The 25093-nt window shown below is 39.5% G+C and overlaps 1 protein-coding gene across 1 annotated transcript in view; it reads left to right on the forward strand.

Moving 5' to 3' along the window:
- paxbp1 (PAX3 and PAX7 binding protein 1) overlaps positions 1–25093 on the forward strand; it is a 60357-nt gene that overhangs the window by 33842 nt on the left and 1422 nt on the right. The window contains exons 8-17 of the mRNA XM_072260070.1: positions 3186–3309; positions 4235–4337; positions 4730–4845; positions 8467–8666; positions 10042–10189; positions 10791–10912; positions 12361–12437; positions 17864–17930; positions 18432–18578; positions 24584–24738. Coding sequence (XP_072116171.1) covers positions 3186–3309; positions 4235–4337; positions 4730–4845; positions 8467–8666; positions 10042–10189; positions 10791–10912; positions 12361–12437; positions 17864–17930; positions 18432–18578; positions 24584–24738 — 1259 coding nt within the window. The remainder of the gene's footprint in view (positions 1–3185; positions 3310–4234; positions 4338–4729; positions 4846–8466; positions 8667–10041; positions 10190–10790; positions 10913–12360; positions 12438–17863; positions 17931–18431; positions 18579–24583; positions 24739–25093) is intronic.

Consider the following 25093-nt stretch of genomic DNA (forward strand, 5'->3'; position numbering starts at 1 on the left):
TAACCACGGGGTCTGTGGACCCAGGTTGGGAACCCCTGCTTTAGAGGAATATTTAATCTCAAGTAACTTGAATCCTTACAAAGTAGAGTTGTAGACAGTTTTAGAAGGTCGAATAATTACTGCTTAAGGTTCACAATCAGAGGAGGAAGCAGACTTAGTAAACCATATTGAATGAGTTGGTGAGGTAAATCACAAGTTGTTGCAAGATGGTGAAATAATTAACAAGCTTAGATTTAATTCATGTGAAATATTTTTAATTCAAGTTTTGCTGTGGAAGTTTGAACCTGACTCTGTAATGGGCACGGTAATTCAATCAAACAGGAAAAAGTCTGCAGGTGCTGGAAATCCAAAGCAACAGATGCAAAATGCTAGAGGAACTCTGCAGGTCAGGCAGCATCTATGGAAACAAATAAGCAGCTGACGTTTTGAGCAGAGACCCTTTCTTCAGGACAGCACATCATGCTATTGAGTCCTGAAGAAGAGTCACTGTCCTAAATGTTGACTGTTTGTTCATTTCCACAGATGCTGCCTGACCTGCTGAGTTCCTCCAACATCTTGTGTGCGTAATTCAATGTAGTGTTCTATTTATTACTAGAGTAAAATAACTAATTTCAAAGGGTTATGTGAAAGGATACTTAGTTTTGGCTGGCAACCTAGGAGGCCTTCACTGTTGATAACACAAATGGTGTCCATTGTATGTTTAAGCCCTAGCTACTGAATTAAATAACTGATCATCCATTCACATTTCACGACTGAGGTCATAGATGATTTCATTTCGAAGGTAATTCTGGCCAAGAAATGCTTCAGAACTTCCTGAGGATAAAAGCATCCATGAACCTCCCAGGTTACAAGTTATGGCAATAATCAATGATGATTAATGCTAGAGATACCTGGTAAATTTAAAATAAGAGTTTTTCCTACCAATTACGTTAGGGAGAATGAAATGCACTCAGTGGCCACTTTATTAGGTACACGAGTGGATCCATTGTGGTCTTCTGCTGCCATCCTTCACCCATTTCAAAGTTCGACGTGTTATGGATTCAAGGATGATCTTCTAAACACCGCTGTAGTAACAACGTGGTCATTGGGATTACTGTTGCCTTCCTGTCAGCTTCAACCAGTTCAGACATTCTCCTCTGACCTCTCTCATTAATAGTGTTTTTCCCCACAGAACTGCTGCTCACCGGTTATTTTTTATACCATTCTCTGTAAACTCTAGAGACTGTTGTGAGTGAAAATCCCGAGAGATACTCACATCACCCTGTTTGGCACCAGCTGTAATTCCACAGTCAAAGTCACCTAGATCACGTCTTCCCTATTCTGAGATTTGGTCTAGATGACAGCCAAACCTCTTGAACATGTCTACATGCATTTATGCATTAAGATGCTACCACACGATTGGCTGATTAGATATTTGCATGACTGCAAGTGTACTTAATGAAGTGGCCACTGAGTGTATATTTGAAATATGTAAGTATTGATTTGAAGAGATGCAGTATATGACTATGGAAAAAGGAAATGATTACCTTGCTAGTCTTTTTTTGCATTCACCATCAAAATAGCTTCCCCTTTGGGAGTGGGGACAAGATTGAAAGCAAGGTTAAAAATATTAATTTTAATTTCTTGAGAAACGATGCTAGCTGGATCCTTATTTTTAAAGTGATTTTGTTATTTATTTGTCCCCTTAAAGCACTTGGAAATCTACAGTTCCAAGCATGTTAATAAAAAAATCATTGCATCAAATGCATTTCAACAGTAATGTAATATCTTTCTACCTCTTGGAATCATCACTTTCAATGTTCTTGACAATTTTGCATTCCTCAAACACTGCTAATTGTAATTAAATTTAAATATTTTTCATAGTCTACAATAAACTGATCTATCACGGAGTATTAAAGTGGTGCAAGGATTTTAAAATATATCTTTATACATGTAAGATTATTTAACTTCTGGTACTTACATTTTTAGTCTGTTTGTCTTTTGCAGGCTAGCAAGCCTTGCTTCGTGGTACTGCCCACAATTATAACAATTGGGTCAGTGCAATGCTGTTTATCTTTAAGATCATGTAATTTCAAATGAATTGGTTATGGGCAGCATCATTCAAGATATTTTTATATTGACAACATTGAATCTGAATTGTAATTTTTGGTCATTGGGGTGCCAGCTATCTCAATATTGTAGCCCTTGGCGAAACCTTCATCTTCAGCATGTCTTTTAACACAGAACAGCACACAGGAAAGCCCTCCAACTTCCGATGTTTGTGCTGACTAATGTGTCAGTGTAAGTTAATCCCACCCGCCTGCACATGAGTTATATCCCCCATCCCACCCTCATTCATGTGCCTGTCCAAAAGTTTGTTAAATATTGTTGTATCTGCTTCCACCACTTCCCCACCCTATTATTTCAGATTTACTGGGTTCCACCGTTGGACTGCTTGTGGAATTCAGTGGCAAAGGATAGTAGTAGTTGCAGCAAGAGATTTGTGTGGGATTTCTGTGAAATCTAGGTAACCACCAGAACTCTGAAATCCTTCTTAACCAGGGGCCATAGCCAAAAAAGATTCAGTTAATGATTTTTGTTAATAACTAAACTTTGAATTTTCCCAATTATACATGGCTGTGTGCCTGTGCATTGCAAATAAGCACCAAAGTGCTTGGGTGTTTATAAGTTTGTGATTCTAAAATTTAGAGATGCATAAAATGCCTTAGTGACTCGGACAGCTTTATCCATACATATGAATACTGAAGCTGTATATGCAGTAGGTAAACTGGAATACTGTAAAAAAAATTTCAAGATGAGAAGTTTTTCCATTTGCTTTAACCTGCTTTCTTTTCATGCACATCTACTGGCATTTCTTTGTCAAAAGATTGTGTTAAAAATGAATGCATGAAATATTGTACCTGTTAATCTGCAAAGTTTTGGTTTCATTATGTACTTATTTTAAAAAAAAACGTTGATTTTCAATTAACATTTGACTAAATATTTGGCAGCAGACTGAATGGAAGTTGATTCAGCAAGAAAGTATATGACCTTATCTAAATCTTGTTTCATCGGTGCTTTGGGCACTTTGGTTGAAGATGTGCAGGGACTAGCTGGAATTTAAAACTGTTTCCATGGTGTAATTCGTGCTGACCAGGGCCTTTTATGGAGGGCCCAGGTATTACGTTGTATGTTGTATTTTTCAGGTACCTCTGGTTAATGAGCTTGAAACTGCCATGCACCAGCTGCTGAAACAGCGGGCTACCCGGTTTGTCCAGAGACGGCAAGATGATATTAAAGATGAATCATCGGAATATTCAAGCCATTCAAGTCAGTCCATCTTGAAGGTTTTTATTATTCATTGAACAGCCTTGTTCACTGTAATACATTAGATTAATAAGAATGCATATTAATCCAGCAGAGTGGTTTGAAGTTACCATGGGAATCATTTGATATATTTAATTTAGTACAAAAAAGAGGAACTAAATAGCTTATTTGGAGGAAGTAATGTCTTCTGATTACATGGCCAAATTATGATAATTATCTGTGGTACTGTTACATGACAGATGGACCATTTTGCTTTGGATCAGATATGGTTTCTGCAGATAAATTTAAACTCAATAAGTATTCCTAAAATTCAGTTAGGGGTAGGGAAGAATAGTTTTAAGGGTTTATTTGTGTTTGCAACACGAGAGTTCATTCTTATTATTCCCCATTTTGTTAGGTTATGATTTGAACAGGAAGAAGCTCGTGGAAGAGCTTGACAGTTTCTAGTGCCTGCATGATCTGCTGATCTTCATCAGCATAGTGCCACTAAAATGCAAAAAAGCCAAAAAAGCTCTTAGGTGCTCAACTGGGAGTAAAATGTCTCAAGTTTTCTACATATCTCACAGCTGACGTCAATAAAATATTTCTAAGAACAACATGCATATTTCATAGCACTTACTAATTTTTGCTACTTAGATTTGTAAATTAATTAATTGGTAGATTATTACATTTTCTGCAAAATTGTTTGCTGACAAGAATTCAATCATCTTTTAGCAATAACTGTATTTTTACTATGTAATTTTACTCTCTCTTGCTGGTTTCTAACTAATTTTATTGCTGGTTGCATTAATTTCTTACTCAATTTACAAATTCCTAATAGTGTGGGTCCCAGTAGGTTCAAATTTTGTGTTCAATGCAAATTAAAGATTGTTTTACTGATTATCTTTTTAAGATGACTTCTTGGTAATTGTAAACTTTATATTTTCAGGCAAAACAGCCATGACACCAAGCCTAGATGCATTTGGTCGTGACCGTGCTTTATATCAAGAAAATGCCAAACAGCGAAGGATTGCAGAGAGAGAGGCCCGTAGGTATGATTGCATGCTCTGTCAATCATTTTGCATCTTAAAATGCAGATGCTCTTTAAATGCATGTAGCTTCATTGTTCATTACTATTTCTTGCCTGAGTGTTTTGTCACTTACATTTCCTATGGTGATTCCACTTTTGTTGCAATTTTTATTTTAGTTTGTGTTGTGTTAAGATATTCACTGACAATAGTTGTGTAGCAGAATATGCATGCACTTGGACCCAATGAGTTAGATTGTGTCCTCATTGCAAATTAGAACACAAGTTGACAGTGTTTAGCACAGTTAATAAGCATGAGAGTGAAACAATTATATTTTATAGCTTTACAAGAAAATATTTCACTCGGAAGAAAATAGCATTATAAAATTATCAATAACTAACTGTTTATTATTTTAGAGCCCGTCGAAGATTGGCCAGAGAGCAAGCAGGGAAGATGAGTGAACACCATGAAGGGTTATCAAGTGATGATGAAGAGACGTCCACAGACATCACAAGCTTTAATATGGAAAATGGTATGCTGTTTGAGAAATAAGCTAATATATTTGTAATATTTGATAAATCAAGGAAAGCTAAACTGTGGTAAATTGCTGACAAAGTGCACCATATGGGGGAAATTCATATTTTTATTCTGTGAGTGATAAGATAGTGGGTGTTTTGTAGTATAGAGTGACCTGGAGATAGCTAGTTTCTTGAAAATGGTGACAGGTAGACTGTGCTGAAGATGGCTTTTGGCACACTTCCTTTCATAGGCAATAGATATTGAGTGCAGGAGTTGTGTTGTTATTTTACACATATACAAGATATGGGTATGGCTGCATTTGGAGTGCTATGTACAGTTCTGGTCACCCTGCTATAGGAAGGACATCAATAAACTGGAAAAGTGCAAAGAGGACTTGCAAGGACGTTACTGAGATTAGAGGGTTTGGGTTTTGAGGAAAGCTGAATAGGCTAGGACATTTTTCCTTGGAGCCTAGCAGGGTTTATAAAGTTATGAGGGTGGTAGGCCATGAATATACAGAGTATTTTCCCCAGGTTTGGAGACACAGATAGGGGATATAGGTTTAAAGCGTGAAGATTTTAAAATGCACCTGCAGATCAACTTTTTCCCAAATGGGGTGGTGCATATATGGAATGGGCTGCCACTGGAACTGCTAGTGGTGGTACAATTATGACACTTAAAAGACATTTGGAAAAGTACATGGATAGAAAGAGAAAGTGGTTTGAAGGATATGGGCCAATGCAGTCAAATAGGACTAGCTCAATTAGACTACTTGGTGGGCATGGATGACTTGAGCCAAAAGGCCTATTTTGCATGCCATGTACCTCTGACTCTAGATACAAAGTATGACATTTTTAAGCCAATTCAATGGTAATTTTTGTTTCTGTTGTGGAATAGATTTGCCAAAGATAGTTCAACTTGCAGTTTGTGTACAAGTCATCCAAGTAGTGCTTAATGAGGACACCAGTGATTCAGCACAGCTTCAAAATTTGCAAATGATTCCAAGCTTAGAAGCAGCAAAGGGAATAGTAATAGACCATGCTAAAGGCAGGCTTATGAAATACACAAACATGTGCCAGATAAAATTTAAGGAAAGTGTAAGGTATTACATTCTGTTGGAAATAGGAAGCAACTACAACTAAAAGACACATTTTTAAAAAGCATTACACAACAGGGAGATCCTGGGCTGCATGTACCTATATCATTGGAAGGCTTACAAATTAGGAACAGGAATAGGCCACTCAGCCCCTCAAGAATGCTCTGCCATTCAACAAGGCTGTGGCTGACCTGATCTTAACTCCCCATTTCTGTCTCTAGGTTGTCATCTTGGTTATTAAGTCTTTACCTTAAAATATTACAGGAATTCTTTCCACTGCCTTTTGAGGAAACAAATCTTTGAAAATTAACTCAATTCTGTGAGGGGGATAAATACTTTTCCTCTGTTTTAAATGGGTGATTCGTTGTTTTTAAACACTGTCATCAAATCCTTGTTAAGACCTCTTGGGGTTTTTGTCAAATCATGTCACTCTTTTCAAATTCTGGCATGCTACAAGCTTTTCTTGCCCTTTACCTGATAAGACATATCAAGAAGCATATAATGGATCCTTGGCTCTGTCGACAGAAGCATAGAATTCAAAAGCAAATTCACTGATTTTTATTCTATAAAACATTAGAGTATTGGGTCCAGTGCTGAGAATCCTATATTAAGGCCTTCACACTTCAGAGTGCAGAAAAGAATTACCAAAATAATTCCATGGAAGTGATGTGGATAAACTGTAGAATCAGGTTTTGAAACAGAAGTTTGAAAGGTGATCTGCTAGAGGTATGTAAAATCTGAAGGAATAAAGACAGGGTAATTAGTAAAACTATTCCTGTTTGTAGAGGGTCAGGAACGAGAAGACACAAAATGAAGATGATTGGCAAAACAGAAGCAGATAATGTATCAGGCCAATAGGCATTCATCAGAACTTTAAGCTGCTGAGTAGAGAAAGAGTGGAAAGAATGGAGGGTCTGTGTTAAGGTGAAGATTTGGATTATCCTGGTGATACAGTTGCTCTCAGTTGTGTCTAAAAAAGACAACTGAATGCTGCTTACTGATTGTTGATCTTTTAGGGGGTTATAATGGGGGGGGTAATTAGTAAAGAGATTATAAATATGCATTTTGGACTGTGAGATGCAGAACTCAGCGGTTGCTGGGAAATCTTAGATAAAACAGAGTGTTGGCAATCTTCTCCAGATCAGATAGCCCTCTGGGTAGAAAGATAAGGTTACTAATGTTTGAACTATAACTAGCCAGACTTAATGTTACAAGCTGAAGAGTTCATGAAGGAGATGGCCAGCAACAGCTTTGTCCGCATCACACTGGTCCAGCATTCTTTTTCTTCCATCATCCATCCTTGATTTTTAAGATTCCTGCAGACAGATCAACTCTGATTAACAATTGTTACTTTTCCACCATTAGATGCTGCAAAAAAAAAGAAATTTGTGTCACCTGGACAACCTTAATTTTCCTGCTTTTCCAGGCATCCTCTTTGTTCCCTCTTCAGAAATACTATCTGCCTTCCTATGAATTCCCAACATTTTCAGTTACAGTTTTGGATTTCTATACCTGCTTTTTTTTTTAGTTTTCAATTCTATCGTCAGTAATCTTGGCATATAATCAGGTCAATGTGTTGAACCTTCTCGTTTTAAATCTTGTTAACAATAATTGCAAAGGGAGAATTAGAATCCAGCTGGCTGTGTATTTCTCTTCCCGAGTTGTCAACAAGTCTCCAAAAGTCTGTGTACTGTCTGAAGGTTGATTTATACTTGTGCGTTAAATGTATGCCACAGGTACGGCGTAGCCGCGAACCCTACGCTGAATCCTACGCCGTAGCCTAATGCACACCTCTCCCAAAATGTAACTACGCGTCGCAGACCGCAACAACTGTGGTCTGCTTGGTAGCGTCGCATTTCATCCTACGCTGCAATAGCTTGCCATTGGGTGACTGAAGGGCAGGGAAGGAACTCTGGCTGCAATGCTTTTCATAAAGCTTTACAGACCTCCGAAATTATGGAGGACCCTGTGCTTGACGCCAGTTTGTAGCTAGCTGCTACAGCCTGTTGACTTCCACCTGAAGCTAAACCTCAAATGGTGATTGCCAGTCTCTGAGTATACTGTGCGTACACTGATGCGAAATAAATGGTTGGAGACGATGAACCAAATCGTCAAATCTACCTGCCGACATCCGAAAATATTTGAAATGCATTTCCTTGTCCATGTCTCTCAGTGGCTGGACAAGCGCAGAAAATTCACCCTCCTTCAGTTTCAGTCGCCATTGTTTGAAGTTTGAGTTTCTTCGTGTTGAGTTTCAACACGAAGAAACTCAACACAGTGGCATGGAAACCCCACCACCAACTAGCGTTTTGGCGGTGAATTGCAGAGCAACGCAGACACACCAACGTACAAGTATAAATGCTCACAACGGCATAGCCCACTTACGTATGCTGCGGCGTAAGTTAGTACGCACAAGTATAAATCAGCCTTAATACTGTTAAATGATTTTAAAGTATTGACACCAAATTATGTGTTACTGTGAATGTAATGCAGAAAAAAATGTTAAATGAAAACACAAAATTCTAATATCTTTTGTAGATCGCATTGTTAGTGAATCCAGGAAAGTGTTTGAAGACGTTTTGGACGATTTCTGTACACTTGATTCGATCAAAAACCGATTTGAAGTCTGGCGGCAATTGTATTACACACATTACAAAGATGCATATATTGGCCTCTGCCTTCCAAAACTCCTCAATCCACTTATTCGATTACAACTCATTAAATGGAATCCTTTTGAGGTGAGTCCTGATGCTGAGTTTCACCCCAAATTGTTGACAGTTCCTTACCTCCAAATAAATGCTGTGTGGCCTACTTTATTGCTCCTTTTGTAGGTGAGAGCTGATATTAGTTTATAAATGTACCTGTGATTAAGGTGATTGATGCTTTTTAAAGAATTATATTGTATTAAATGTGAATTCAATTTTTCCCCATCAGCTAATGCTCCTATCTTGGCATTCCCATCAGTGGGATAAAGAGTTACTTAGTGATCAAATTTGTTGTACTTCAGTAGTCTCAAGAGGTTGACTAGCAAACAGAACAGCTGATCTATGTTGTCCTGTAAAATAAACTGTGTCTGACTAGAATGGAATAAAAATACTGTGGATAAGTAATATATTTTCTTATCAATACAAGTCAATCCTCTGTTGATTAGAGGAAGAAGACAGATGAAGAGTGAAAAATTCCAGTGATGTAAACTAATAGAATAAATCTGGAATAGCTGCACTAAACCTTTTTTTTTATTAAGGTTGTGATGCCACCCCTTCCTGTTTGTCTCCCCCTTCCTCAAATTTCACCCTCTACTGCCCTAGTATTTGCCCTCCTATCTTTTTTTTCTCTTCCATCTCTCCTGTCTGTCTTCTCCTTATCAGACTTGCTTTCCCATCCCTAGTCTAATTGTAAACCCTTTCTGTGTATCCTCCCCTCCTCCATATCTCCCCCCCCCCAACGTAATTTAATTTTTCCCCTTCATGCTCAGGCTACCTTGTTCCTCCCCGTCCTCTGTTTTACTGTCACTCTATATTCCTTTTTGAATTTGAAAGCATGAGTGAAACTGCTCATGATTTTTCCAACCCCGTATGATTGGTCTCAAAATGTTTTGTTTCAACTGTCTAGTCAAAGCTTGATAAAGTAAGTTTGCACATGTAATTCTAAAACCGAAATCTTAAAAGTGTAGTGAAAATTACAATACTTCGACTGTGAAATTAAAAATTTTAAATGCCTTAGGAGATTCTGGAAGAGGTGAGTGCAGAGGTTTTAAGTTCTTTTTTTGGGGTGTTGCAAAAATGCTATGAGGTGCTCTAAAGTGGATGGAAAAGTTATTGTGTTGCTATTTTGAAATAGAATGTCCTACCAATGGTTATGCCTTAATTTGCTTAGCTAATACAAATAATTTTTTAATTATCATTATTGCCTGGGAGCTTGCAGTGACTACACTTCAGAAATGCATTGGCTATAAAGCACTTTGGGATTCTGTCATTTTGCAGAAGGTACTATTTGAACACAAGTCTCTTTACTTAAAATGTAAAGTAACAATCACATTGTGAAGCACTATTTTACAGATTGTTTGTGTGTTGTCTGTAAGAGCTAAGTATGCATTACACGTCTTTCTAACAGCCAAATTGTCGTGACTTTGAAAGTATGCTCTGGTTTGAATCTTTACTGTTTTATGGATGTGAAGAAGGACAAAATCCACAGATGGATGATGTTGACACATACTTATTACCTGCAATTGTTGAAAAAGTGGTCTTGCCAAAACTGACAGGTAAATGTTTTTTAATAGACTCATGACATTAATTAATATTCTCTTATTTGCCAAAATTTCTGTTGTGGCATATATATCAAATCATTCCAACATACAGTTAGATATTTTACCATTTCGTTATAATTTGCTACAAGTAGTTTAACTATTTCGTAATTGGTGATCTATTTTTCTGGTTTTGTTTCTTGCGCATACATAGAAATATTCCAAACAGAATATTTGGTGTATATGAAATATACACTAATGAGCTACCTTTGCTTGTATAAAATTCTTGCTTCCTTGTAATGCTGGGTATTTAAATTGTAATGCAGGGTTTCAAATCAAAACATCAATAGTTGCTTTCCTTGCACAGAATCTACTCAACCTGTTGAGTTCTTCTAACAGATTGTTGATTCATGATTGCTATGTTTGTGCAAAATTTACTATAAAAATAACTGAGACAAAGGGTAATAATGCAGGAAGAATGTCTCTCTTATTTGTTCTCATCAGAAAGTGTTGACAGAATTTGTTAACTAGTTCTCACGAGCTCAATATGACATCAAGCCTAAGAAAATGAATGAGAAAATCTGAGGCATTGCTAAATATTTTTCAATTCTTGCTGTAGGACTTGCAGAAAAAGTTTGGGATCCTCTGTCCACATCTCAAACATCCCGGCTAGTCAAATTATTACTGAAGTTAATTGAAGGATATCCTTCTGTTGTAAATGGAGAAAATAAATATGCACAGGTATGCTCCCTTACATTTTGTTTCCATTCTGGTTGCGTCCAACCTTGTTCTATTATTTACAGTCCATTTGAGTGTAAATTAAGATAATTTAATCATTGAAGTTTCAAGGTCATGATTATTTTGGATAAATAAAAATAAACTTTTTCTGTTGACAGGGATTCAGTAACTCAAAGCTGGCCAGAGAATCAGATTCAACAATATTTTTATTTGAAGGAACTGTTTAAGAAGTAGTCTTCCATAGTGAATGGGATAGGTACATTAGGGTATAAAATTTACAAACTGTGAGGCAAGAGTAAGTGAATAGGATTAGTTGGATAGTTCTACCAAAGAGCCATCATGGATACCCTAGGCTAAATGGCTTTATTCTCCGCTGTTTCGTTCTGTGATTCTCTTTAAATTTTAAGTATCAGCTAGAATAAAAGCTATTATTTTTGAAGGGGTTTTAAAAATCATCTTTAAGAACCACACTGGTTATCTAGCTATCCTCTCTGTATCCAGTGTTTCCAGAGGAGTGAATCCTTTCTGATAGTTCTCTGCTATTCTCAATTAGCAGCTTTTGAAAGAAACTGAACATTAAGCTGTGAACATTTGAGATTGATTTTTGGGTGGGCAAGGCAGTTTACTTTGTATGGAGAGGAATTGTTCGCATTTGGCAACACTAACATTGGAAATGTACTCATATACCAGTTTTCATGTGTAGCCTTCTCACTGGGACTCGTATGCAAACTTGGCTTGTTAGCTAACTCTGCTAACAGCCACATGACTCAGCAATGAGAAGGCCACCTTTCACTAACAACATATGGATAGGGTTGATATGATTTGTGGTTGAACCAAACAGGACTGTAGCGAATGCTGTGTAAATGCTGCTTGCCCACAACTAACGGTCACCAAGAAATGACAGATCATACACCTGCATAAAATTATAAAGAAATTATACTTGACAATTTTTAACTTCAGCAGTTAACAGGAAAAGTTAAAGAGATAAAATGGTGCATTACAGTTAAAGCAGTCCAATGTGCACATAAATGTTGGAGCTCATTTCGGAAGTAGTTGAGTGTATTGCTGAGTTACAACATGTACCCAGACAATCCTGATTGGCTGACACAACATTACTGAGCTGGACAACATGACTTCTTATCTGCAGCTGACGCCAAAACGCTCTTACTAGCAGGACACACTGCTTTTGCAGAATACAGCTAAAATAAAAAAAAATACCTCAGTGTAGCAGCAGATGTTTTAACCAGGGCATTACACATGAATTGAGAAAAGGATATCAGAAAATTTCATCCTTGAATAGTTTTGTGGGATCTTCTAAGTGAACCTTAAAAGGGGAGATACTATTTTTATAGTCATTCAGTTACTAAAGTTGCCTGCTTTTTTGCTATATATAAAATGTTGGTCTGTTGTGATTTCCCTTTTTAAATTAATAAAAAAAAAATCTCCCTCAGAATTTATTAAAGGTCATCATCTTGAGAATTCGAAAATCAGTGGATGAAGATGTGTATGTACCACTTTATCCAAAAAGGTATGTGTTTCCTTATTTTATGTATTTCAAAGTTTAATGTTGATTTATTGTCAAAGTACATATATGTCACCATATACAACATTGAGGTTCATTTTCTTGCAGGCATACCCAGTAAATCCAAGAACCATAATAAAATCAATGAAAAGCCACACCCAACAGGGTGGACAAACAACCAATGTACAAAAGATAACAAAGTGTGCAAATACATTTTTTAAAAAGTAATAATAAATAAGCAATAAATATCTAGAACATGAGATGAAGAGTCCTTGAAAGTGAGTCCATAGATTGTGGGACTAGTTCAGAGTTGTGGGTGAGTGAAGTTATCCCCAGTAGTTCAAGAGCCTGATGGTTGAGGGTTAATAACTGTTCCTGAACCTGGTGGTGTGCGTCCTGAAGCTCCTGTACTACCTTCCTGATAGCAGCGTGAGAAGAGAACATGACCTGGGTGGTCGGGGTCCCTGATAACAGTGTTCTGTGTAGATGTGCTCAGTGGTTGGGGAGGCCTTTACCCATGATGGACTAGGCCATATCACTACTTTTTGTGAGATTTTCTGTTCAAGAGCATTGTTTTGCATACCAGGCTGTGATCCAACCAGTTAATATACTCTCCACCAGACATCTATAGAAGTTTGTCAAAGTTTTAGATAGGAAGTGGAGGTGCTGCTGTGCTTTCTTCATAATTGGACTTGGGTGTTGGGCCCAGAACAGATCCTCTGAAATGATAACACCGAGGAATTTAAAATTGCTGACCTCTCCACCTCTGATCCCCTGATGAGGACTGGCTCTTTGGACTTCTTGTTTCCTCCTTCTCAAGTTAATAATCCTCTCTTTGGTCTTGCTGACATTGCATGAGAAGTTGTTGTTGTGACACCTCTCAGCCTGATTTTCAATCTTCCTCCTAGAGGCTGATTCATCAACTTCCTTGGGTAGTTATTAAAGATGTTATTTGTACAAACATGATATAGTATTTCTTTTCAATGTTTTATTTCTATGAAGTTATCTGTGCAACAGAGTTTTATAACATTCTTTCTTGAAAGGCAAATTAGATTTTATGGGTGCGATATTTCCCAAATCTTAATTTATTTGATGAGCGCCAACACTGACAGGTCAGGGCCTTGCCTTGCTACTGGTACCACGTAGCCCAGTACTACCTGTCTCGAGTCGGCGACTCAACCAGCACACCCCCTGGTGCACTTTGGTTAACCAAGGAGGAGGGTGTGTAGGCACCCAGCAGGACTAAAAACAAAACCTGTCAAAGGGCGGATGAACTTTTTGTGAGTCAACGGCCACCTACTGTCTGTGTGAGGAGTGGCGCACCACACAGTCTTTCGTTTCGTGCCTTGTAAGGCATTAAAAAAATTGCCCGACGCCGGCCCCCTAGGCCCGAGTCAACGTAGTAGTAATATTGTTCTGTGCTGATTATTACAGCAAGCTTATTTGTATATTTAATAGCCTGAAATGTGCACTGTACTTCTAGTTTACACATAATGGAATTTCTAATGGATCACAGGTCTTATTATTAATTTTTAGCTTTTGGTGTATAATTTTCCTGAAGCCAGTACCAAGTTTAAAATAAATGAACAATATAACCAACAAGATGCAAAAGTGCAGAGTGCTGAATTTCCAGAATGCCACTGCTACCATAGATTTATTCCAGAAATTAGATAGTTAATATAGTTGATAGTAATGAGGAAATTCTTGTGATATAACTTAGTTAAGTGATACAAAGTTAGCTGGCAAGCTGCCCATGAAAATTCCAAGCCATTGAATAATCCAACTAATGTTTGTCTTGAAGCTCCATTTTAGTATTGTTAATCAGCTACTGATGAACATAAGACATAGGAGCAGAATTAGGCCATTCAGCCCATTGAATCTTTGTCCAGCTCTTGGCTCCATCCCTCCCCCTCCTGTCTTCTCCTATCATTTTGGATCTCCCCCTCCCCCTCCCACTTTCAAATCTCTTACTAACTCTTCCTTCAGTTAGTCCTGACGAAGGGTCTCGGCCTGAAACGTCGACTGTACCTCTTCTTAGTGATGCTGTGTCCACCAGCAACTTTGATGTGCGTTGTCTGAATTTCCAACACCTGCAGTATTCCTATTGTTAGCCATCCATCATGGCTGATTCCATATCCCATCAAACCTTCTCAACATAACCTTTGATGCCCTGACCAATCAGGAAACTATCAACTTCCACCTTAAATATACCCATGGGCTTTGCCTCCACGGCAGTCTGTAGCAGAGCATTCAACAGATTCACTACTCACCGCTCCATTTTGAGACTGTGCCCTCTACTTCTGGGAACCCCCACCATAGGAAACATCCTTTCCACATTCACCCTATCTAGTCCTTTCAGCATTCAGTAGGTTTCAATGAGATCCCCCCACATCGTTATAAATTCCGGTGAGTACAGGCCCAAAGCTGCCAAACGTGCCTCATATGTTAACCCCTTCATTCCCAGAATCATCCTTGTAACTGATGGCGAAATGTTCCAGTTGTATAATTTTAAAATACAAGTGCCCTTCTGATATTTGATGAGCCTAGGCTGTAGGGTACATCAATGAATAAACTATGCCATCTTAACTTATTCTAATGATAATTGTAATGGAGCAATGTTAACACGGTAGAAGTGACTTGAGGGCTTGTAAACGTGTGCGTCTTGCTGCCATTTGATGTGTAAAAGAAAACTTAGTGTTTCTTTCATGGTGTTTGGTCCTTTCTCCTAGGGTAGAGAGAACTTTAATTTTTAACACATCAGAGCTTTTTGTGTTATTTGCATAAGCTAAACATTTTGTGCGCTATGAATATCTAAAATTAGTAGCCTTTTGAATTTTCCCCACAAACTTCCCAAAAATCAATTTATTAACAATGAAACTGATTTTGTGAGAATTTCCTGTGTTCATTTTTATCTGAAAATATTAGTGTTTTGTAAGACAGCCATTTGAGTAGTTTTTTTTTGTTGGTTTGAACTCCTTCACTAAACCTTCTATTACAAGTTGGCTCTTAACTATAGGGGTACTTATTCAAACCAAAAGATTTTGATCAATACTTGCTTTGTAGCTTAAATAGTTTTGCCACTTACAAAATGTTACATCCTTTTTAAGCAATTGAAGATTGCTCTTTCATTTCTCCAAATTTCCCCCGGGATCAATAAAGTATGACTATGAAATAACCTCAGGCAGTCATGAAAATTTGAATAGCCAACAGGTGGAGGAGGAAGCTCCTAAAACATTCCTGTCCTCAATAGTGGTTGTTTCAAGCATGTGAGTGCAAAAGATAAAACTCGAAGCAGTTTTGGCAGGCAATGCTGTCGTCAACCAATTTGATTTTCTGCATGTGAGATCAAGAAACAGCTGGAAGTACAATGTTGGATGCAGCAGTGGACAGCATTCCAGATGTAGCACTGAAAGCCTGCACTCCAAAACTGGTTATGCATCTATCCAAGCTATTCTAGTTAAAACACTGGCATCTAACTGAAAAGATGAAAGGTTAGCCAGATTTTATCAGTAAAAGACAAATGCAGTGCAGCTAATTGCTATCCAATCAGTCTGTACTGAATCATCAGCTAAGTGTCGTCATTGGTGCTCTGAAGCAGCACTTACCAACTTAAAGCAATAACCTTACTAGTGCCCAATTTGTAGTTTCATCAGGACCACGTTGGTCCAGACCACAACACTGCTGTGATCCAAATATGGATAAGTGAGCTGAGGTGAGCTTGACTGTGTTTGACATCAAGGCAACACCTGAATGAAGATGGTCAATGTGTATCAAAAGAAAAATACTCTTGATTAGAATCGCATGTTGCACTAAGGAGAATGGCTGTGGTTGTAGGAAGTCAGCCTCAGGGCGTCATTACAAGAATTTCTCAGGGCATCGTCATCACTGGGATGCATCTGATGCACTAGTGCTTGCACAATGTTCAAACCATTCGCAAATCCTCAGCAAATGTAGATGTATGTGTCCATCTGCAGCAAGGCATGCTAAGTGATAGGTAATATTTGTAGAAGAATAGTGTCGAGACAATGACCATGTGTAATAGAGAGAATCTAACCAATTGGCTTTGACGTTCAAAGGTATTACTGTCACTAAGTCCCCCACTATCAACATCCTGAGGATCAACATGACCAGAAACTCAGTTGAATCAGTCACATAAATATCGTGACTGCAATTTCCTGGGCTCGCATCCCAAACCTTTTCTACTATCTACAAGGCATGTCACGAGGGTAATGGAATATTCTGCACTTTCTGGGATGATTGCAATTCTTAGAGCAGTAACAAAGTTTGATTCCCTCCAGAGCAAAGCAGCTTGTTTAATTCATGCCCCATTTACCAACTAAACATTAATTTTCCCTACCACTGGTGCAGCAGCTGCTATGTGTATCATCTAGATAATGCACTGTAGTTACTTGTATTGTTTAGTCCAACAGCACCTCACCTAACCTGTAGCATTATCCATCAAGGAAGATAAATGCTTCAGACACCTACGAATACCACCACCCTGAACTGAAATATGCAACCATTTGTTCATCGTCAGTGGGTGTAAATCCTGAAAGTCTCCATCCAGTGGCAGCATGGGTCGCTTTCAACAGAAAGATTTCAGCAGTTCAAAAGGGTGGCCCACCACAAACTCATTCAGGGGCAATAAATACAAGCCTTGCTGGGAATATCCAGATCTTGAAAAATGAATGAATAAGAGGAAACCTGCCCAAATTTAACATCGTCTTGCTATACTGTGTTCAGGTTGTTTATTCTATGAAGTGACACCAGAACAGATGAAGAATTGGACTCTGAATGGGAGGATTAATTTCTGGTATCAATTCTGGTTTGACTGTACCAACAGCAAAATGTGATACTGGTAAAGAACTAGATCAGGAGTACCTTCATGGGTGATGCCTTCAAGATTGATACCATGGTCAGGTGCTAACATCTGCCCATTGTGTGATATGTTGATTACCGGCCTTGACCTGCGCTTTGGAGTGCCATTATGGGGTATTAACTTTAGTTTTACTGTGTCAGTGCCTGGACGAAACGTCCTGCAAAAGTTGGGTCAAGTTGAGTGAAGAAAATGCATTGTCATCTTAAGATGCGAATTAGCTTTTAATTTTATACCTCAGCCGATAATGAGGTTGGATCCATCGGAAGTTTTTGTCCTGACATTTTGTCTACCACATCTGCTTTCCTTTCAACTGCTTTCATGAAGTGAAAGAAGTGACGATCTCTGAGAGCTATCCTCTCCACATTTAATCATGAGGTCCATACACAGTCATAGAGTTACAGACACATAGTATGGTGACTGCACTGACTTCAACCACCTATTTACTCTAATCTTGCACAAATCCCATGTTTTAAAATCTATTTCAAATTAAATATTGTATGCCTTATCCTTAATTTTTTAGATGTCATCAATGAAATTATTTATCTTTTTTTAGTATGCTGGAAAACAAGAATTCAGGGCCTTACCTGTTTTTTCAACGACAATTTTGGTCAGCACTTAAGGTGAGAGTTTGAAAGTAACATTTTTCATATTGACTCGAGATTCTGCAAATACTGGAACTCTTGAGCAGCACATGCAAAATGCTGAAGGAACTCAGCATGTCAGGTAGCAGCAACGGAGGGCAAAACAGTCAACTTCTTGAGTTGGTTTCCACAATGGAAGCCTTTCTCCGATTTGGGAAGAGATGCATTAATCAAAATTCATTGATTGCTGCTAATCAAGAGGTTACAGTTGATACTTTGTTTTAACTAAATGGAATGTTTAAGATTTGTACTTAGATGAATAGAAAGTTGAATGATACTAATGTTGCCTACTGAAAGGAAAATATTTGGATATTTATGAAGACAAGATCTATTAGCTGCAAAGCATGGTGCTATCTTATATAATATGTTAAAGGTGAAATTATTAAAATTACCAGTAGATGCAGGCAACCAAAATAGAATTCTTGTGGCAAAATAAATTAAGCTGAAACTGTAAAAGAAAATTCTATATTACTTTTCCAGTTATTGGACAACATCTTGCAATGGACTGGCATAATCTCAAATCGTGTGTTGCAAGAACTAACAATCGATAGTCTGTTAAATCGCCACCTTCTTCTCGCTCTACAGAACTCAGACCCAGGCGATGACAGCCTGAGGAAATGTCAAAGTGTAAGTAGCCAAAAAACAGGTTGAAAAAGTTCCCCGACTTTTTAAACCCAGATATTAAAATGTTATGTAGTTATGCCTCACTGGTTATTTCAGTGAGAGATACTAGACGAATTCTAATCTTTGCACCAAAAGTTGGATATTGTGAAGTGTGCAAAGACAAAATTTCAGAGTTGTTTCTTTTCCATCTATACAGTACTGTGCAAGTCTTTGTCATCCTAGATTTTTTAATGTAAATTTTGATTTAGATATTTATTTTGTCTTCTGCAGTACTGTGTCAGCAGAAAAAGCAAATTATAGATTTCCAAACATTCATTTCCCCAAAAAATTAATGGTATAGAGAAATTTTTCTGTTTCATTAAAGGAAGTAATGTATAAAGTAATAGGCCACTTTTCAGATAAAAATTTGATTACTTTGTAGGTATTGTATAAAGATTAAAAATTAGGTGCTAATGATCAATGACATAAGAAGTTAAATGATCTAAATTGATTAACTGAAACAAAAACGTGTGTAGGAGGTATCAAACTGGACAAAGGACAACCAAACTAAAAGGTGAGGGTGTGGCAGATGTAACAGTAGCCTTCAAATCATCAATTCTTATATTATGGCAAGAGTGACCATAGCAACAAGATACAAGGAGGCCATCCTGCATCAGCAAGGTCTCTCCCAAGCAGAAATTTCAAGTAGCCATGAGCCTCAAGATGTGTTGTCCGACCCCCTTCTGAAGAAGCACAAAGAAATAGCCATGGTTAAGAACCAGAAAAGCAGTGGTTGGCCATGGAAACTGAGTGCAGCAGATGAGAGATGCATGTAACTGACATACTTTCTGTATCAGCTTTGAACTCACAGAAATCTCTGGAATCCAAGTCCGGAGAAGTCTTGTCAGAAGTGATCTTCATGGAAGAGCTGCTGCCAAAAAGCCATTCCTCCGAAGAAGTAGAAACAAAGCCGAGAGACTCGTCTGTGCACAAAAACACAACGACTGGGGTGCTGAACAGTAGCACCAAGTACTCTACTGATGAGTCAAAATTTGAAATTTTTGGTTCATACAGGAGGAAGTTTGTTCACAGCAATGCTGGAGAGTGCTACATAGATGAGTGTCTGCAGCCAACAGTGAAGCACAGGGCAAGTTCCCTGCAGGTTTGGTGATCTGGTCAGAATTAATGAAATCCTCAGTGCTGAGAAGTACAAGCAGGTTCTCATCCATCACACAATACCATCAGGGAGGTGTCTGATCAGTCCCAAATTCACTCTGCAGCAGGACGGTGACCCCACATATGGCCACGGTCATAAAGAACTACCTTCAGCGAAAAGAAAAACAAGGAGTTCTGCAACAGTTGGTATGGCCTCCACAGAGCCCTGATCTCAACCTCATCGATTTGGTTGTTGCCCATTATGCCACTGGCATTTGGGACAGCAATGAAGGTGCTCCATCTGTCTGTCCTTAGCTATCTTCTCTATTGTGCCCCAAGTGTGGTTTAGGGTCCTCATTTCTGCCTCTACGAACAGTGCCACATTGACTTTGGTCTCCTGAGTTTCCTCCATCCTTCAGGGGACCAATGAAGTGCTGTCTTGATGCTGGAGTTGGCCTCTTCTCATCGCGTGCTCAATCCATCTCCAACGTTTCCTCATGATTGTGGTCATGTCCTCTTGATGACACTAAAGCAGTATGGTGTGGTTGGAGATCTTTGGTCAGAAAATACAGAGGATCTTCCTAAGGCTCATGGTGTAAAATGATGACAGCCTGACAAGGTCACTCTCTGTTGTGTGGCAGTATTCTGACCCGTACAAGAGAGCGTACAGAACACGGCTCTGGTCTGGTTCACCTTGGTGTGGACACTCTGTTGATTGATCGCCATTTGTTGCTCTTTGATCTGAAGACACTTCTAGCTTTGCTGAGTCTGCACTGGATGTCATCCCTAGTCCCACTATTCTGCCAAATGATGCTGCCTAGGTAGGTGAATCTGCTGGTGCAAGGTAAGTTGATGCCATATGCCTTGATGGGGTTAGAGGGTGGGAGAAATACTCTACATTGAGGGTTATGGTCTTGGTCTCTCTCTGGCTGACGCTGAGTCCAACCTGTCCACCAAAGGTACACAGGCGCTAAGTTTTCTCTAGCGTGTGCTGGTATATAAGTGATAGTATGGCGCTATCATCCGCAGTCAAGGTCTTCTAAAGTTAGAGGTCTTCTAAAGAATAGAGTCCATCTAATGCCTCTCTGCTTATCTTTCGTTGTTTGCCTCATAACCCAGTCATCACCAGGTTAAGTGATATCGCCAACATCACACCTGACTCTCGTCTTGACTTCAAAGTTCAAATTGCAGTCCCCAACTCTGCAGATGAAATTAGCACAGAAACTCTGACTAAGTTGGACCATTTTGGAAGAGATCCCATATGATCTGAGAATTTGCCAAAGGCTCTCCAAAAGCTTTGGATGCTAACAAAGGCCTTTTCAAAGTCCATGAAATTCACATACAGTTGTGTCTGCCACTGTGTGCACTGTTCTGTGATGTTACGCAGCGTGAAGATCTGGTCGACAGCCTCTGTTCCTCCTGAAACCTGCTTGCTCATTCTTCAAGCACACATCGTCAGCATCTGTAACCATTAGACAATGACTTTGGTAAGAGTCTTGCTGGGCCCTGACAAAAGTGTGATGCTGCGCCAGTTGTCGGAATCCCTTGGTGCCCCTTTCTTGGGGATCCTAACAATTACTCCCTTTGTCTAGTTCTTGGGTACTTGTTCCCGTTCCCAGGTTATAATAAAGAGTGGTTGCTGGACGGCTGCTGCAACTTTTGGTTTAGCTATGAACTGTTTGGCGCTCAAATTGCCATGTCCGGGAGCTTTGCTGCTTTTTAATGATTTAATCGCAGCAATAATCTCTTCTTTCTTGGGTGAATGTGTGTTGATGTCAAGGTCTTCTGCTGCCTCCTGTCTGTCTTCTAAGGCTGTCCATGTTTCCTGTTGTATGCATTCTTTGTTTTTTTCCAGCTCTGTATCCTAGATAAGCCTCACTGCTCTTCTTGAAGACTGAGGCAATTTATTTCCACATTGTGTCGATCCTGTCTACCGGTACATTCTCGTCAAGGCCTTGCAAAGCCTGGAATCTGCTCTTAAGCTGAATGGTGAAGGCAGATCTCACACTGGTGTTCTTGAGTTTTTCAACATCAAGATGTCTTTGGAAATGTGTTCTAGTCCCAGTGCTTCTCAGCTTGAATTTCATTACTGGTACAACTTCATGGTCAATTAACTTAACATAGGACATGAGGTTTTAAAAAAGCAGCACACAGGAAACCCATGCAGTCACAGGGTGAACATACAATCTCACGTAGACAGCACAGGAGGTCAGAATTGAACCTGCATTGCTGGAGCTGTGAGGCAGCAGCTCGAGCTGTGAGGCAGCAGCTCTAGCTGTACCACTCAGCTGATTCAAGTACTACTACTTCTATACAAACTTAGTGTTTCTTTAGTTTAGATTATCTGCTAAAGTCAATGATGTATAGGTTAAACACACCAACCATCTTGGATGCAACAATGATATCTGTTTATAAAAGTGGCAATAGTTTACTCGGTTATGAGAACCATATCTAATTAAAATCATTTCAACTTCACGACTGAAGTATTCTTTTTATGAAATTATAATTCTAATAGAAATATCATAATTTGAATTCTAAACCAAGTTAACTCAGTGGTGGCAAAGCTAAATCAAATTAATTTTGCCCGTAAATCAAAAACTCGAGAGTAGGCCTTGACAAGGGTATTGTTGATGGTTCCAAGCACAGCACATTTGAAGAGATGTTGATTAGTGATGATCGGTTAGCATGTTACCGTGAAACAGCTACTGGCATTTTGAGGCAAGTTGGATCAGTTTGTTCAGAACTTTCAGGAATACAGATGATCTGGGGGTGACCAATGGAGATTTTCAGAAAGAGGGACTTTGCATGCATATTGCCTAACATACAGTATAACTCATGTCTGTGTGTACTTGAAACATCACTAATAATTGAATTTACATAGATCTTGGAGGCAAAAACAAAATATGTTTCATGTTACACACCCAAAAAACGCTAGTGAATGCAGCAGACCAGGCAGCATCCATAGGAAAAGGTACAGTCGACGTTTCGGGCCAAGACCCTTCGTCAGGACTAACTGAAAGGAGATCGTAAGAGATTTGAAAGTGGGAGGGGGAGATCCAAAATGATAGGAGAAGACAGGAGGCGGAGGGATGGAGGGGGATATACCTCCATCCCCCATCAGGAAGGTCTCAAAGGTCTCCGCTTCTTTTTGGATTCCAGACCTAACCAGTTCCCCTCTACCACCACTCTCCTCCATCTAGTGGAATTAGTCCTTACTCTTAACAATTTCTCCTTTGGGTCCTCCCACTTCCTCCAAACTAAAGGTGTAGCCATTGGCACCCGTATGGGTCCCAGCTATGCCTGCCTTTTTGTTGGCTTTGTGGAACAATCCATGTTCCAAGCCTATACTGGTATCTGTCCCCCACTTTTCCTTTGCTACATCAATGACTGCATTGGCGCTGCTTCCTGCACGCATGCTGAGCTCGTTGACTTCATTAACTTTGCCTCCAACTTTCACCTGCCCTCAAGTTTACCTGGTCCATTTTTGACACCTCCTTCCCCTTTCTTGATCTTTCTGTCTCTGTCTCTGGAGACAGCTGATGTCTACTATAAGGCTACGAACTTTCAGAGCTACCTGGACTATTCCTCTTCCCACCCTGTCTCTTGCAAAAATGCCATCCCCTTCTCGCAATTCCTCCGTCTCCACCACATCTGCTCTCAGGATGAGGCTTTTCATTCTAGGATGAAGGAGATGTCCTTTTTTAAAGAAAAGGGCTTCCCTTCTTCCACCATCAACTCTGCTCTCAAACACATCTCTCCCATTTCATGCACATCTACTCTCACCCCATCCTCCTGCCACCCCACTAGGAATAGGGTTCCCCTTGTCCTCACCTACCACCCCACTAGCCTCCGGGTCCAACATATAATTCTCCATAACTTCCACCACCATGCACATCTTACCCTTCCCCCACTTTCTGCTTTCCGCAGGGATCGCTCCCTACGCGACTCCCTTGTTCATTCGTTCCCCCCATCCCTCCCCACTGATCTTCCTCCTGACACTTATCCTTGTAAGCGGAACAAGTGCTACACGTGCCCTTACACTTCCTCCCTCACCACCATTCAGGGCCCCAGACAGTCCTTCCAGGTGAGGTGACACTTCACCTGTGAGTCAGCTGGGGTGATATTCTGCATCCGGTGCTCCCGATGCGGCCTTCTATATATTGGCGAGACTCGACGCAGGCTAGGAGACCGTTTCGCTGAACACCAACGCTCTGTCTGCCAGAGAAAGCAGGATCTCCCAGTGGCCACACATTTTAATTCCACGTCCCATTCCCATTCTGATATGTCTATCCACGGCCTCCTCTACTGTCAAGATGAAGCCACACTCAGGTTGAAGGGAAAACACCTTATATTCCGTCTGGGTAGCCTCCAACCTGATGGCATGAACATTGACTTCTGTAACTTCCGTTAATGCCCCACCTCCCCTTCATACCCCCATCCCTTATTTATTTATTTATTCTTTCCCTTTTTTCCTTTTTTCTTTTTTTTTTCTCCCTCTGTCCCTCTCACTATAACTCCTTGCCCATACTCTGGGTTCTCCCCTGCCCCCCTTCTTTCTCCCTAGGCCTCCCATCCCATGATCCTCTTCCTTCTCCAGCCTCGTATCCCTTTTGCCAATTCACTTTCCAGCTCTTAGCTCCATCCCTCCCACTCCTGTCTTTTCCTATCATTTTGGATCTCCCCCTCCCCCTCCCCCTCCCACTTTCAAATCTTTTACTATCTCTTCTTTCAGTTAGTCCTGACGAAGAGTCTCGGCCCGAAAAATCGACTGTACCTCTTGCGTTCACCAGCGTTTTTTGTGTGTTGCTTGAATTTCCAGCATCTGCAGATTTCCTCGTGTTTAAATGTTTCATGTTGCTACTTTTGTTTTACAGTTGATCACTTGTTTACCAAAGAGCTGGTTTACCAACCTAAAAGGAGATAAGAGTATCCCACAGATGGAAAATTTCTGCTGTTACCTTGTCCACTTAGCCAACACTATTTATAGGTTGAGCCTTGGATGCTCGGATGTGGAAAAACGTACAGCCAGGTAAACAAGTTGCACAGGAAAAACAATTCAATTTGGCAACCTCATTAACAGCTATATCTGAAACAATTTCTAAGGAAGACTGTCTGATCCAAAACTAGGTGCATGAAGCAGCTTCCAGGATGCTGTTTGTGTAATGTGATTTCAATTAAACCCATCTCAGGGAAAAGTAACTGGATACAAATTTATCCTCTTAGATATGTCTGCACATCCCAAATCTTCCATTTTTCTTGTTTTCATTTTCAGCCCTGAATTATCAAACGTGTGGCCTGTTTCATGGCTTCTGGTCACGTCCATTTAACTGATTGCTTCCTGTAGGCAAGTAGGTATTTAATTGTTGCCAGACAGCTCCACATGA

The sequence above is a fragment of the Mobula birostris genome, chromosome 6, assembly GCF_030028105.1.
Source record: "Mobula birostris isolate sMobBir1 chromosome 6, sMobBir1.hap1, whole genome shotgun sequence".
NCBI classification, from domain to species: domain Eukaryota; kingdom Metazoa; phylum Chordata; class Chondrichthyes; order Myliobatiformes; family Myliobatidae; genus Mobula; species Mobula birostris.